Source organism: Eptesicus fuscus, chromosome 1 (assembly GCF_027574615.1).
Source record: "Eptesicus fuscus isolate TK198812 chromosome 1, DD_ASM_mEF_20220401, whole genome shotgun sequence".
Taxonomy (NCBI): Eukaryota; Metazoa; Chordata; class Mammalia; order Chiroptera; family Vespertilionidae; genus Eptesicus; species Eptesicus fuscus.
Window position 1 is genome coordinate 132,889,130 of NC_072473.1, and position 15,985 is coordinate 132,905,114.

Below are 15,985 nucleotides of genomic sequence, written 5' to 3' on the forward strand. Positions count from 1 at the left end.
CTTCCTTCCTCCCTGCCAAATGTACACTCTTACATCTTGGAAAAGCCCAGTTCAAGATGCTCCTATCCTTAAAATGTTCTTCAAATGACTAGTTATACCACTGGCCCATGTATCCACATCACTTTCCTGATTACATTTTGTAAAAACCTGCTTAGAAGTAGGATGAATAATCTTCTGTTATTTGTACTTCAAGATTATACACATAGAAACATACATACATACATAGCTTATTTTCTTTATATTTAAAATTCTTGGATTCCTATTTTTATACTTTTGCATAAAGAAAGTTATTATGTCTGCTTTATACTTACGCAAAATATTTTCCAGTGTCATTAAAATTCTTTATTGATACCATTTTTAAATAGATACATAACATTATATTATAAGAAATCTGTAATATAGTGGATATTTTTCCAACCAGATACTATTAGTTAAACACCTATACCCTATTTAAATCATCCAACATTTATTGAGCATCTAATATAAGTTACTATATGCAAAGCACTGGGCTAGATCATTGAATTTGAGGCAATTTGGGGTATATTTGGTATTGGACTGTGGGATCAAAGATTTTCTTCTCAGTATAAAAGAAAATGAACAAAAATAGGGAAAATTATTGAATAAAATTAAATTTAAAAAGTAAAGATTCCCATGCCACAGTTAAACCAGAAAAACACAGCAGCTTTAGATAATAAAACTTAAAAATTGATGGCAAAGAAAACTTAAGGTTTCTAATCCTGGCTGCTCAATCCCAGAGTTATACCATTTTTGAAAGCAAACATAGTACAAGTAAAAGCCCACAGTCACTAACATTCCAACAATTTGTCTTAGAGCTTCAAGGTTGGTAAGTACTTGGTCTGCCAGGCAACAGTTTTGCCAGTGCTTTACCAATTTCTCTACCTTTTAATCATGTGACATCTCTTTTCTGGCCACCTGCATACTGTCCACTAAACTAATGGCACGCAGTTTAAAATTTTGTCATAGCAGTACTCCACATGAAGGCATTATCAAATGATGAGTCAAAATAACTAAAAAATAGATATGCTTTGGTGAAATTGATGTTAAACATTAAATGCATTTAAATAAAGATTTAACCATAAAGAACTCAAAGAATTATTATAATACATAATGTACTGCAGAATGTATTTTTTTTAATTTATATGTTGAAAAATTATATAATCTATAAAATCAGAATGCATGGAAGGTGAGAAGGGAAGAAGTATAAGAAAGGTAAGTGCTACTGAAATATTCCATTATGGCATGGGATCAGTCCATACCAAAGTTAAACTTGTAGCTAATTAAAAAACAAAGACTCAAATATATTAGTGTTTTTTATGATCTTTTGACTTTATGCTACAGGGCTCTTACAGGAACAAATATTTCTCTTTTTTTATTTTAAGTTTATCACTTCTTCACTTCAGCTTGTCTCTTCCATTAAATTAAGACATTCCTGGGTCATTGAAAATAACAAATATAATATGATTTGATTCTCATATATTTGTTTTCTCCTTCTTCCTTCCCTTCCTTCCTTCCTTCCTTCCTTCCTTCCTTCCTTCCTTCCTTCCTTCCTTCCTTCCTTCCTTCCTTCCTTCCTTCCTTCCTTCCTTCCTCCCTCCCTCCCTCCATCCCTCCCTCCCTCCCTCCCTCCCTCCCTCCCTCCCTTCCTTCTTTCGTTCCTGTTTCCTTTCTCTCTCTTTTAATCATCCATTTGTTCAATTGTCCATCCATATCAACCATCCATCCATCCATCTTTCTATCTTGTAGATGCATATAAAGAGGTCTGGAATGCCTGGCCGGAGTGGCTCAGAAGGTCACGGTTTGATTCCCAGTCAGGGCACATGCCTGGGTTGCGGGCTCAATCTGCAGTGTGGGGCGTGCAGGAGGCAGCTGATCCATAATTCTCTCTTGTCGTTGATGTTTCTATCTCTCTCTCCCTCTCTGAAATAAATAAAAATCTATTTTTTTAAAAAGAAGTCTGGAATGTCATGCACTAAATGTTACAGCTTTTTTTTTTTTAACTTGGACGGTGAAATAGGAGGCAATTTGTTGCCTTCTTTGTAGTTTTCAGTACTGCTCCAATTTTTTATAGAAAGCTTCTCTCATTTTTATTTTAAAAAATATAATTAGATACAGACTTCACTTTTGAGACCTTATGACGTATGCAAAGAAATTAGGCCTAGTGTTTCCAGCAGATCTGTGTGATTCTCACCTGTCTGAGCAGCAGGCTCCTGATTACAGATCTATTAAGGATAACCAAACTGCTTCCAGCCAGGCTTAGTGACTGAGCTTTGACCCTTTGAGTTTAGACAGCCTAGATCCCAAAGCAGCTGTTCAAATGCAGAACCTCAAAGGCTCTTATCCTGGCATCTCTGAGCTGCAAAAAATTTCCCGTCTGGCACACGCGCGTGCGCTTCATCCTTGACTTTTTGTACGACCTTGGCCATATCATTTATGCTTTTGTGCCTTGATTTCTTGCAAAAGAAGGATATTTGTACCTCTTCTGTTTGGTGCTTTGAATTTTTAAAGAGAAAAGTGATAATGGAAGACATTGATTAACATTATTCTTACCAACAAGGCTGCTATGATACATTGAAGATACTAAGAATTTTTTTATAGGAAGCTTAGTCTGTTTTCTTTGGGGGAAAAAACTATTTAATAGGCTCTGGGGATTCTTACTACCAAGTAAGAATTTAAATTGCAGGACATCAGATAAGATAAAGCTTTACAAATTCTTATCAAAGAGAACCAGGTTGATAAACTCACCCTAAAAATGTTTTCATAGGCTTCTTATACATTGAACTGTAACTCCTCCTGGTTCACAGGTGGATGCTCAACCCATCCAGTCTTTTCCTTTATTTTTTTCCTATATTATTAGTAGGTTAAGATACCAGGTTTTGGCTACAACTAAACTCACATGCCCAGACAAACAGGCTAAACAGATAATAGAAAAGAGAAAAGAAAAATAGCCGTTCTGGTTGTGTTACCTTCTAAGTTTCCTTCCACTCTACTCTGATGCCTTCAGCTCTTGCATATGGGACAGTGGTTATTATTTAGCTTTGTTGAGACCATTTCTTCCCTCTTACTAAATGGCAGTGCTGGCTCTCTAGTAGAGTTGTCAGGAGATAGTGGTTGTGTCAGAGTTTACTAATCTCAAAATGACCTAAGTTCAGAGAATCAAAATGCATTCATTTCCTCCCTTTTGACATATACATGAAATCTGGGAATACCCATTAAAATCTAAAACAGCACTGTCCAACAGAAATATAACATGTGCCACATTTGTAATTTAATTTTTCTAGTAACCGTATTGAAAAATAAAAAAGAAACAGGTGATTAATTTTAACAATATATTTTATGTAATCCAGAATATCTAAAATGTTATCATCTGAACATGTGGTCAATATAAAACATTATTAATGAGTTATTTATATACCTAAGATAGAATTGAAATTGACTGTATTTGATTTTATATTGCTTTCCACTTGTAGTAACAGACACAATCAAGAAATATGATAAAATGCAAAACAAAAAATGGGATAGAATATGTATTTTCTTAAAATTAAGTTAATTCAGATGTAGCAAGCATTCATATATTACTTTGCTTAAAATTTAAAAATTTTAATTTACACTCTCAACTCTAATGGATATATGAGTTGATTTTCAAATATATTTTGGAATTATTCCACTAACTACCACGTTACTGAAGTATGCAAAAAGTTTTGGCTGTCAAAATCTGTTAAAGTTCCCATGTCTACAAAGGGTTTGAACCAGATCTATTTAATCTCCCATATACATGAAAGCAATGTGTAATAAAACATATTTTCAGCCATATTTGAAAAAATAAACAATTACCAGAAAGTCCTTACTGCTATAGAAAATTGGGTGTGGGGGGGTGAAGGTATGAGAGAGTGGGATCCAAATTCAAATCGAGTAGTCAGGTAGGGCCTCACTAAATAGGTGTCATTTCACCAAAAAACTCTCATCTGCAGGATTTGCATGGTATAAATACTTCACCATGGTTCATGTCAACCTATCAACTTATCATTAATGAATACAGAGTTGAGAAGACAATTAATTGGTCTTGTATGCGTAATTCCCAGCACAACACTGGAAGGTCAGAGAGGGAACATCCAGTACTAGATGGCAGAGAGTCCTATAGACTTTTTGCTGGGTGTTATGGGAACCCATTGGAAGGTTTTAATAGAGAAGTAACATGATCTGACTTTTGTTTTAAAAGTAATATTCTACAGAAGTTTGCTCATGAGTAAATAAATACTTGTGTACATGTGCACACATGAATGCATGAGTATGTATATATTTCTTCTTTTTCATAGATGTCAATTCTCCACACACACCACTCTGTTCTTTCTTTTGGGCAGATACAGAAGAATACACATCTTTTTGTATTAAGGGCCAATCATTTTTCTTCATTCCTGCATTTAATCAAGAACCTGCTGAAATAAAAATGCCATATGTTATTATTTTTAAGAATATATAGTTCATTGAACCCTAGAGCTTCTCAGAAAAGTGAAATGTTGCACATGTTGTGAAGCCTTAAGTTGTTATCACAATTAGTTATATAACTTCATTTTATTAATTGTTGATAGCAGTATTCTTGCTACCCTTCTCTGTTCTCCAGCTCTGAAGTTCATAGCATTTTATGTACACTGATATATGTACATTTGGGAATTTAAAGCAATCATATGAAATAATATCGTTGACTGTAATTTTAAAATTGAAGCCATGCATAAGAATGGTGTTGGAGGTATATTAGGAACCTTCTAAGTTAATAGATTAATTTTAAATTAGTTTAAATGAAACAGATCAAAGAAAAAGAAAACACTTGTATAGTAACAGACTTCCTGGACATAAAATATAGACTTGAGGATGGCAAAGGTGAGACAGTTGAATATAATGCCAAGAAGGAAAAAGAGGTAAATGCTTATAAATTGAAGAGAAGCCATGACTTATTATACAATACATCTTAAAGACTGTCTCCCCTCACTATGAAAGAAATAGCCTTCGTCCCAATGGTATTTTGGTAATATCTTTCAGCAGCTGGAAAACTTGTTGCCATTATCATATTAAAGCTCCTCATACCTTTGAAAAATATGTTATCAAATGTATGTACAGGGGAAAGTCAAAAGATGAAACAACCGGTCCATCTTTAATAATATAGAGATTGGGATTATAGACTGAGAACCCAGAGGGCCTAGATTTGAATTTCCAACAACTTACGACTTACTAGCTGTGTTATTCAAAGCACAATTCTTAACCAAGGAGTGCCTTTATTTCTGAATATTAAAAATGAACATAATAGTAAAGCTTTCTCATACAGTTGTTGAGGAGGATGAATGAATTAAATCTGTAAAATCTTTGAAAAAGTCCCTGGTACAGAGCAAATGTTCAGAAAGTGTTAGCTATGATGAAGATGATGATATTGATGGTGATGGGGGAGGTGGTAGTGGTAATGTTGATGATGGTTAAATATGATGCTTGCCTATCACAATCTTTATTTCTCCTTTGAAATGGTGTCCTTAAAAAATTATAAGCAAAAGGGTATCAATCCAAAGTACCCCTTAAGTGAATTTTTTTGAAAACTCTTTCTTTCTAAAAATAGTTTCAAGTAAGCAGATGCCTCTGGGGTGTCCCTTTCATCTTAGTCCAGTTGGTAATATTTGAATTCTCTTAAAGTATCTCCAGGATATCTTACATGTAAAATTCACAAGTTGCTTCTTTGCCAGATTTGCCTTTTCCTTTATCTGGATCTCAATTCTGCTATGTCATTTATCTACTAGACCACAAAATGTCCTTCTAAATGGGATCTGCCCAGCACCGTTCTCACCACCTCAACAAGTTACTTTTCTTTAAATCAATACAATTTTACCACAAGGGATCAATGTTCATAATAGCAAAGCTTCCTTTGGGGCCAAGGAAACCTTTCTATTTATGCCTAAAGTCTCCTTTGATTTCTTTCAAAGTGAAGTTTTTATTTCAAAGCATTGAATTTCTTTGGGAGGCATTATCCAGCTCATCTAAGTGAATCATCATTTTTGTACCATTAGAGAAAGTAAACATTTTCTCCAAACAATTTTTGCAGCGAAAAGTTAGTATCTGTACCAGTACTAATCAGAGGCCAACTATGGAACTGGTTGAGTTATTTAATGAAGAGTAGAATACACGTTGTGTTGGATAAATTCAAGGATATAAATTGCCATTTCATGAGAGTCTCTCTGTAGAGAATGGCAGACTAACTCTGGAATCACAGGCCTCTGTTAACACTTTGGGCATTCAGTAAATTCACTATGGGACCTGGGCATGTCATTTGCTACTTTGTAGAAGCGTATGAACCCAGAGAGGCTATGGTTGGGCTAGAAAAACAGGGCAGTTGTTTGGGATTAGTTGAGTTGCTCTCTGAGGCTGGAGTTTAGGGTGCAGGTCTGCAGGCTCAGAGAGGGCTTGATAGAGAAGGTGGCTGGATGAGCACCTTCCCTGACAAGGAGATGCTGGGGTGAACAGTTGGAGAATACTTTTTCTGTTGGTAACTTCCAGCATGCTGAGTGATGTTGTGAGGGCAGAAAGCTTTGCACCTCTGCTTCCTTTAGAGGGCCCAGAGAGCCTCTTTTCATGGGGGGCTCCAGATGTGTTTGTAAAGGGGCATTGTGGTATTTATTAAAATAATAATAACATTCTTATAAGCATTCTCTCTCTATTATCTCACTTAATCCTCATCTCAGCCCTGTGCCTTTCCCCACATTTAACATGATGAAAGTGTCAGGGATGTAAAGTAATTTACCTAAGATCAAACATTAGTCTGTGTCTTGAGCCAATGCTCTCAACCTCTAGATTATGGTTGGCAATGCCTTTTGTGAAAAGAACAGTATATGTACAGTAATGATAATATTAGTGAGTATTTATATGTTTACTGTGTACACCACACTTCAGGCACATTGGTTCTTGTTCACCAACCTGGAAGCTCTCTGAACTCCCTTGTTTAGGGGTTTTTATGAAGGTTTCATTATGTAGGCATAATTGATGAAAATCCTTCTCCATTTGGTGATTAAATGAATCTCCAGCCCTCTCACCATTCCCTGTAGGTCCAGGGATGGGTTAGAAGTGCCAACCTTCTAATCACATAATTGGTTCCTCTGGCAATCCTGAAGCTATTTGGGGGTCCACAAAAAGTCGCCTCATTAGCATAAGCTCAGGAAGGGTTGAAAGAGGTTTGTTATAAGAAATAAAAGACACTCCTCTCAACCCTATCACTCAGGAATTCCAAATGTTTTGAAATTCCTGTGCCAGGAACTGGGACAAAAACCAATTATATATTATCACAATATTGTGCTTCTGTAGTAAATTTTTTAAACCATAGCATATCTATACAAGCATGCAATTTTGCATCCCTTTAATGGTGGGTATTTTAATAAGCATTTTATACTTGTGTGTATTTAAAACCACATTAGATATATTAATTAAACTGAATATTAGAGCTGGGAAAACTGTCTTTTGTGTAAATTATTTATGGAGAATTTTAATCTCTTTTAGTGAGATAAAGTGTTCTTTTCTCTAAATTAAGATTATATGTAAGCTAATTCAGCTGACAGAGCATGTTAAAATGATGGAAGAGAAGACTTCAATATTTAGACATATACAATTCATTGGAATTTGGAGATAATGTGGATTCTAAATCCAAGGTCCTTTCCTAAATAACTCAAAAAATATAATAAGAGATGTTTTGTTGTTGTTTTTAAGGTCCTTGGAGACATTTTAAAGATGGAAAATTCAGTCTTGCTCCTGGCACAAACTTTCATATGAACATTAATGGGATTTTAAAATTAACATCTATAATGTAAAAATGAGCTTTGCCTTGTGTGCTTTGCATTTGATTACAAAGTTTCTCCTCTTAATTGTCTCTTTTCAGTCTGAGTATGTTTGTAGCCATACAACTTTTGCTGTATTTTTCATTTTCACTAACAAGTCATTGGTGAGGTTCATGGAGGAAAAGATTGGGAATTCCTTGCTAATCCTCCCAAAAGAAAACATTCCTATCCTCATATGAGGTCCTATCCCCATCTTCCCCATTTTTGCCAACATGGACAATTCCGGGCCTTTCATGTACTTCAGTGCTGCTTGCAGGTTCCAAAAACATCGCCATGTTGTCTGCTCCTCCCTCCAGCTTCACCCATGTGATGGTACAACCAGAAGACAGTGTCAGTGCCAGTTCCAGGTGCTTTGAAATGTGAACACACGAACAGAATAAAGCCATTTGCCTAAGTAGAGCTTTCAGCACTCCCCATTCACCTCCTTCATGGGGAAGATTAAATTTCTTTTCTCCTAAATTAGAAATACAGATAAAAAGTAAAACTTCATGGCCCAAATGTAGTCTTTGCCAATAGTTGTAAAAATCATTGAGTTCTGGAGGGCTGCACAGCCTACTCCAGCTTCCCACAGTGAGAGAGGCAAGATTTCCAGGAACAGCAGAGGAAAAACTCCTTGGTAGGGAAAGGTTACTTACTACCAAGGAGCCAGATTTAAGAAGGGCCAGGCCATCTCTTTCTACTGGCAGAGACAGGGTCAGCTTCAAGAATAAGATGGCGAAGTGGCTACCCATAAGGGACAGAAATCGGGTGTAGGTTCTTTGCCTCCAGGGGAAAAGGGTCAAGAGAAAAGCAGGACATCTGGAGCATTGAAGTTGATATTAGTGAGATGCATGTCACCAAGCAAGGTTGTTTCTGAGAACTGTTCCCCCACTTTTGAGGTGGGGAATGCAGAAGGCAGATTCCAGATGTTTTTACTGAGCCCACCGAAGCTCACAGGCTACAAAATAAGACCATGTGATGATCAAGTTGATTGCTGTTTTCAGCAAGTCTGCTTTAAAAAGTCAAACATAAATCTTCATGGTAGGAATTCTGATTCTAGGAATGTATCCAAATGAAATTAATAAAAAATGTGGCCATGGATTTATGCATAAGTCGTGGCTCTATAAATGACAGGACACTCATCATGATCATAGAACCGTCAGCAACATCCATTTAGTTAGTGCATCCTGTTTGCCCTGTATAATCTCAGTTAATTTCTACAATATCCCTGTGAGATGGGTATCATTATTCAAAATCTAAAGATAAGGGACCAACAGATGTTGAGCAACTTGCCTATAGTCATACAACTATTAAGTTTCAGAGCCCATTTGAATCAGTTCTGTTGGCCTCTTGAAAGTCATCCTGCACTTCTTCTGTAGTTCTATTCCAGCACTTCTCAAACTTTTACATCCTTGAAAATTATTGAAAACCTCAAGTAGTTTTTCTTCATGTGACTCTATTTATATTTCCCACATTAGGAATTGAAACAGAATTTTTAACAATACCTATTAATTCTACTAAAATAATAACTCTATTACACGTTTAAATATTTTTATGAAAAAAGTTTCTTAAAAAAATCAAGTGAGTGGCATTGATTTACATTTTTATCTATCTCTTTCACATATGGCTCAAATTTATTTAGTGAACAGAATTTTATTTGAAATCTCTTTGATAAAATGTTAAGTAGAGTTCCAAGACCACAAGGAGTGTGTATCACATATTGATAACATGATTTTGCTTGCAGACATTCTACTTGGCAGATTTAAATACTTTTATATTGTAGTAAATGTTTCCTTTAAAAATATTTTATATCTCACAGGGAAAATCATACAAATTCAAGGGCCCATTCCCACCTGTGTGGAATCCAATTACCTACCTAGATCATAACAACCTTTGGCGGACAATTGATGACATGGGACAAGAGGTAAAGCTTTTCAAAGCTTCTGTGATTACATTTGTATTTTTCATAAGTTTAGTCCTTAAAAGAAAGGAGATGCAACATATCATCAATGCCTAGCACATTGTGTAGGTCATAGTCACTCTCAGTAAAGATTTTTGAAATCAATAACATGAACTTGTTTCTAACCTCTAAAAGAATGAGATACCCAACAGATTGCTATTTGTATATTACTTGTGAAAGGGGAGAAGATCATATATTACTCTCCCTTTCTGAGATGATGTTTCTAATCTAGAAAATCCTCAGGACATAACAAAACAAGACTTCCAGGTATTTGAGACACCACCCTGTTCAAACCAGTAACCCATAAGAAAATACACACAGATCTTGACCTGAAAGTCCAGTTTAGATGTGATTTGGTATGGCTGTCTAAGCCTTACTAAGGAGATGAACTTGTAAATGTTCTCCCTACATAAGTAACTTCCTAATTGCTATTTGGAAATAACCTGATTACAACATAGCCTTCATTTACTGTGCAGAAAGTATTATCATAAATTAAATATGGATCATGTGGTATATATCAATAATAGAAAAGCTACACAGGCAGGATTGAATTTGTAGCAAAAGTCACGATTGGGGGATTTGAAAAACTTATATTTTCCTTCTTTAAGTTAGAGTTTTTAATACTATTGAAATAATTAAAGTATAAAATTAAATCTCCCCCCCCCCCGAATCCTCATCTGAATGTAGATTCCCAGTGATGCCCCATGGAAGGCACCCCTTGCAGAAGAATGGGACCACATGACAATGAAGGAGCTGCTAGACAAACTCTGCTGGACTGAGTAAGACTTTCTGTTAGACACAGGAATTTATTGTGACCATCATTCAGGTTAATTTAGAATACTATTAAACAGGAATGGGACAAGTACTTAGTGTCTAAAACCATGCCATTTGGCCAGGAGGAATGCTGAGAAATATTGAAAATGGGTTCTGCCCTAAAGGTGTCAGAGTTTTGCACCACCAACCTGGTATTATCCCATAAAATACCCAGATCAGACCAGAATGTGCCACCTCCTTTGCTTAGAACAGCTTAAAGACCATTAGCTTAAATATTTATCAAGTTGTTGATGGTAGGAATACTTTTGTGCTTCTCACTTGTTGTCAAGTATAGAGATGTAGCATCTCTAATGACCATCTCTACACTTGTGTTTGAAACACCGTATGGGTGCAATTCTTCAAGGATTTGAAAAGAACTTCTAGAGAATGTCTGTATAGTTTACAACTGTAGAGGAAACATGTATTACTGGATTGACTGCTTTTATTAAATGAAAAGCATGTAGTGTTGAAAGCAACTATTCATGAGCCAAGCATTAAATTCTAGTTGGAAGTGCTGGGGACTATACCATATGAACTATGAAGTCTATCTATATAGACACCACTCACTGCTCTTGAACAGCAAGGAAAATGGAAAGGGTTGTGAGTTCCTGGGCCTGGTGAATTTGTGGCAAATAAAGTAGGAAAAATGGAAGCTAAGTTCAAGGAGACTGTCCTCCCATGCTTCTTGGAATTTAGCTTCAAGAAAGAGAGAGAAAAGAAGACAAAGAGAAAGGCATACAGGGAGGGATGAAGGGAGAGAAAGAGGGATTCAAATAATTATTTTTAAAAGATAAAATGTAAATGCCTAATAAAAGAAGATTGCTTAAATTAATTACGGACATCTAAAAATGTAATACTCTACAGTCTTTTTAAATTCTGTTGTAAAATAATATTTAATGGCTTGAAAAATATCATAATATTAAACATAGACAATCAGGCTGTCATTGAGTATGTACAATCCTAGTATATAAAAACCCAGGGTCCATAAGTTCCAAAATAAACCAAAGGCTCGACCGACCGGAATTATCTATTATCACCCTGTTGGGCATTTTGGTTACTTCTAGTTTTTAGTTATTATTATTATTAACATATAATTACCTGTGAAAAAAATCTCTGTGCTTCTCCTATGTCTTTAACCTTTGAAAGCAACCAATTCTGGAATAGTAAAAGCCTTTTATTGTCATGAAGTCAATGCCTATTATTAATTATAATCTTTGAAACACTTAGCTAATGTTATTTACCACCTTTTTGAGATTTTAATTTGTAATATAATTTATTTTGATTGTAATGAAATTGCAGAATTTATTTTCAATTATATACACTAGATTTTCAAAATATTAATATTAAACATAGAAAATCCGGTATTTAATTACCTGCATTCATTTTATAACTTATGTTATGAAAAGCTTTTAATAAATTCATTTAAGTCTTTTCTCCCCACAGAGCTTCAAAACTTTCTGAAGATCAGATTAATTATGTACCTTTGGGATCATAGAGATCTGACTTTTTCTTTTTTTTTTTTTTAATATATTTTATTGATTTTTTACAGAGAGGAAGAGAGAGGGATAGAGAGTCAGAAACGACGATGAGAGAGAATCATCGATCAGCTGCCTCCTGCACACCCCCCACTGGGGATATGCCCGCAACCAAGGTACATGCCCTTGACCGGAATCGAAACCGGGACCCTTGAGTCCGAAGGCCGACACTCTATCCACTGAGCCAAACCGGTTTCGGCATGAGATCTGACTTTTTCTATCATAGTCCTTGGCCTAGTCCTTCCCTTAGTGAAACTCTAGGTTGTTGGCTGGCTGACAAAATAAAGCAGGCCTAGATATTAGGGATATATGAACACAAGGTAATTTTCTAACTTTTCCTAAGCAAGATATAAAAGATAAATATTTTCTAGTTTTAAAAGCACAATCATATATTCAAAGACAAATGTTCATTATTAGAGTTACTATTTGTAAAATGATTTTTGGAAACTCATACTAAATTTGCAATATGGTCATCTATGTACATATCCTTTTCAAAACCTATAACTAAAAAAATGCATCAGACTGAGACTAGTGATTGTCTTTACGAAAGCAGAAATGTGGGAGATACTCATTCTCTTATTTTTTATTTTGTAAATTTTCCAAATTTTATATGTGCATACATTTTTCATGCAAAAAATATAATAACATTTATCTTTTAAAAAGTCAACAGGGCAAAGAATAAAAAATTATTGCACTAACTTCCTTGACCTTCTATCCCTCAAATATTGTTCTTCTCATTTCTTTTCTCACTAAAGCTTCCAGTGTAAATCAAATAAAGTATTAAAAATGGCCTGACCCTCCAGAAAGAATTGCTTTTAGATCTCTCTCCATTTCAAACCAGGACTATTTTTTCTTACCAAATTGTCAGCAATAACAACTGCAATCATAGCAATGTTTTTATGTTTAATATTGACTGTATAGGTAGGCCAATATTGTTTTAGTTATTTATTATTCCCTTTATCTTATGCCACCTCAATTCACCTATAAAACAAGGAATACAAGAAACATGACATCAGGAAACAGCAAAGGATGTTTTCACTTTAAACATTTTAAACCAATATTTGGATATTTGCTTTAGATTGATGCCACGAATTGCCTCTGCAAAGAAAGCACAAGTCAGCAATTTCCATGCCTCCAGTTATCATGGGGAATCTTACAAAACTAACTCTAAGTTACTTCAACATATGTATTATACTATTTGCTGACTAAATGATGGGGACTTCACAAAAGTTCTGTCAGATTATTATGGCTGCAAACATTGTCAGTAACTAGTATATGTGCCAGGTGTGATTCTACAAACCTCCAAAGTAAAGGTACACTAGAATAGAGCGGTGCCTCTTGGTGAGTCAACTTGACAGTTGACTAATTATAAAGCATTCTGAGGTATTAAAATAATGAGGTTTGAATCAGGTATGATGTGGTTTGATGTACCATTTTGTGAGTTGTGTACTACATATTACTAACCTCTCTGAGACTGTTTTGAACTTAGGAACTGGGGGGAAATAGTAAAAATTATTTTAAAATAACTATGTTATAGTATTACTAGAGGCCCGGTGCATGAAAATTCATGCACTGGAGCGGGGGTCCCTCAGCCCGGCCTGCCCCCTCTCACAGTCCGGGAACCCTCAGGGGCGGGAGGCGACCCAACAATCAGGGGAAGGTGACACCCCCATCACACCTCTGCTGCTGCCACTGTTGGCAGCGCAAGCCTCAGCTGGCCCTGGTTACCTGAGCCTCGGGCAGCCCTGGGGGGCTGGGCAGCTGCTATTCGAGGCTTGCCTGCAACTTGGGCTGGCCCTGGGCGGCTGGGGGACTGAGGGGACTGGGGGATTCTGGAGGCAGGTGCGCAGTGCGGCTGGACCTGCCTAGGGGTGGGCCTGGCTGTGCTGTGCACCTGCTGCCCCAGCGGGGCTGAGGGGACTGGGCACTGCCATCTTGTGGCTGTGGGCGCTGCCTTCTTTGTGAGGGCATGATGGTCAATTAGCATATTCCCTCTTTACTAGATAGGATGACAATATAATAAGACAATGAGTTTAAAAACCAAGGAGTGAAAGAGTTCAATAAATGGAACACAGTATTATTTATTCCACCCATAGTCAGCAGCACTATCAGGTGGCAAATTCTGAGTCAGACATAACCAGATTAGTAATACACAAAATTTATGTAAAAGTCAAAAGGATGACTGGTCCTTATTAAAGATCTCAAAATACACATAACTGGTGAATTTTCAAGTGCGTTAGATATAACTGAGTCATTAGAATCATATGAAACCATTCACTTTCTGGTATGCCTGCAGATAGGATATAACCTCTTGCCATTTACCTGACAATTACAAGCAAAAGTTCACCTATCTACATGCTATTCATTGATTTTCCCCTCATTAATTCTTTGAGCTTGTCTTCCATTAGGCAATATAATGAATGAATAGATAACTATGACTAATTCTGTGTTTGGTACATCAACTAATATATTCTTTGTGCATTATAGATAATTTAAAAATAAAGTTTAGTTGATATTTCTCATCAACCATTCATTCAGCCACCCAACAAGTAATTATTGAGAAGTTACTATGTTCCAGGTACTTTTATTAAAGGGGATACTATGGTGAACAAGAAAGTTAAGATCTATATTATCATTGGTAATATTCTAGAGGGGGAGATAGTAATAAAAATAATAAAATAACAATTAAGATAATTTAAGACAATGAAAAGAGTTCTAAAGATAACTAACTATACTATAGTAAAATGATAGAGGAGAGGATGCCAGAGTGCTGGGAATATGGAAGTTAATGCTCATTTTCATAGACACATAAGAGTTCTTCTTTCTGAGGAGACATTAGAATAAGTAGAGAGGCCACAGGAAAAGATATAGAAGGTAGGCATGGGCTATATCACTTAGGACTTTGGAAGCCACAGTAAAAGATCTGAATCTTATTCTGGTTTTGGTCAAATGCAACTAGAGGGTTATAATCAAGGTAATGTCATGACTTGACTTACACTTCAGAAAGAGCACTATGGATGGTAGGGAGGCATAAAGTGTCTGGCTTCAAGTGTAATGAGTAGATTGAGTGTAGATAATTGCAATTCTCCTGGCAAGAAATTATGCTAAATTGATTGTGAGGAAGGTGGAGTAATGTGGCGAAAGACAATAAGAATTTCAGATGGATTAGATGAGAGGATGCCGGGGTTCTTGTCCCAGCATTACAAAGGGCTCAGCATTCTGGAGATAGGGGCTGCGCGTAGATGATTAAGAAGGAGTCCAAGAACGAAGGATAGTTTTGAAAGGCATTGGGGGTCAGAGGAGCTTCCAGCTGAAGGAGCTAGAAGACTCTCCTTGTCTCAGGACCCTGTGCTTTTATTAAACACATTTCTCCCAAGGCAAGGTGGAAATATACATTTCAAAGGGTAAGGTGTCAAAGGGTAGAGTACAGAAGCATTGTCAGTTTGGGGAATATCCTACAGCTGTTCAGGTGTTTGGCCAACAGTAGGCAATAAAATCCTCTGAGCTGTCTAGCAGTTAACAATCCTATTCAGGTTTGGGGGAAGTGCCCTTTAGCCGTTTCCAACAGGTAAACTACATGTGACTCAACCCTGTTGAGCCCACAAGCTTCACCAACCTTTTGGTAAAACTCTTGTAATTATTACATGCTGGAATTGGTTCTCGGCAAGGGGAGAGTGATGGAAAGAGAGAAATTACGGTTGATTTCTAGAGTGTTGGATTTAGCAATTGGGTAAAAGGTGATGCCTTTTACTGAGATCGGGATCACTGGAAGCTTAGCAACTGTGTGAGGAGAAATCATGACAGCACAGAATATGGAA

The 15,985-nt window shown here is 36.3% G+C and overlaps 1 protein-coding gene across 2 annotated transcripts in view; it reads left to right on the forward strand.

Annotated features, from left to right (window-relative positions):
- The window catches only part of MAOB (monoamine oxidase B), a 67,613-nt gene that overhangs the window by 33,272 nt on the left and 18,356 nt on the right, over positions 1-15,985 (forward strand). For both annotated transcript variants that reach the window (XM_008153023.3, XM_054714334.1), the window contains 2 exons: positions 9,679-9,783; positions 10,507-10,598. In XM_008153023.3, coding sequence (XP_008151245.3) covers positions 9,679-9,783; positions 10,507-10,598 — 197 coding nt within the window. The remainder of the gene's footprint in view (positions 1-9,678; positions 9,784-10,506; positions 10,599-15,985) is intronic.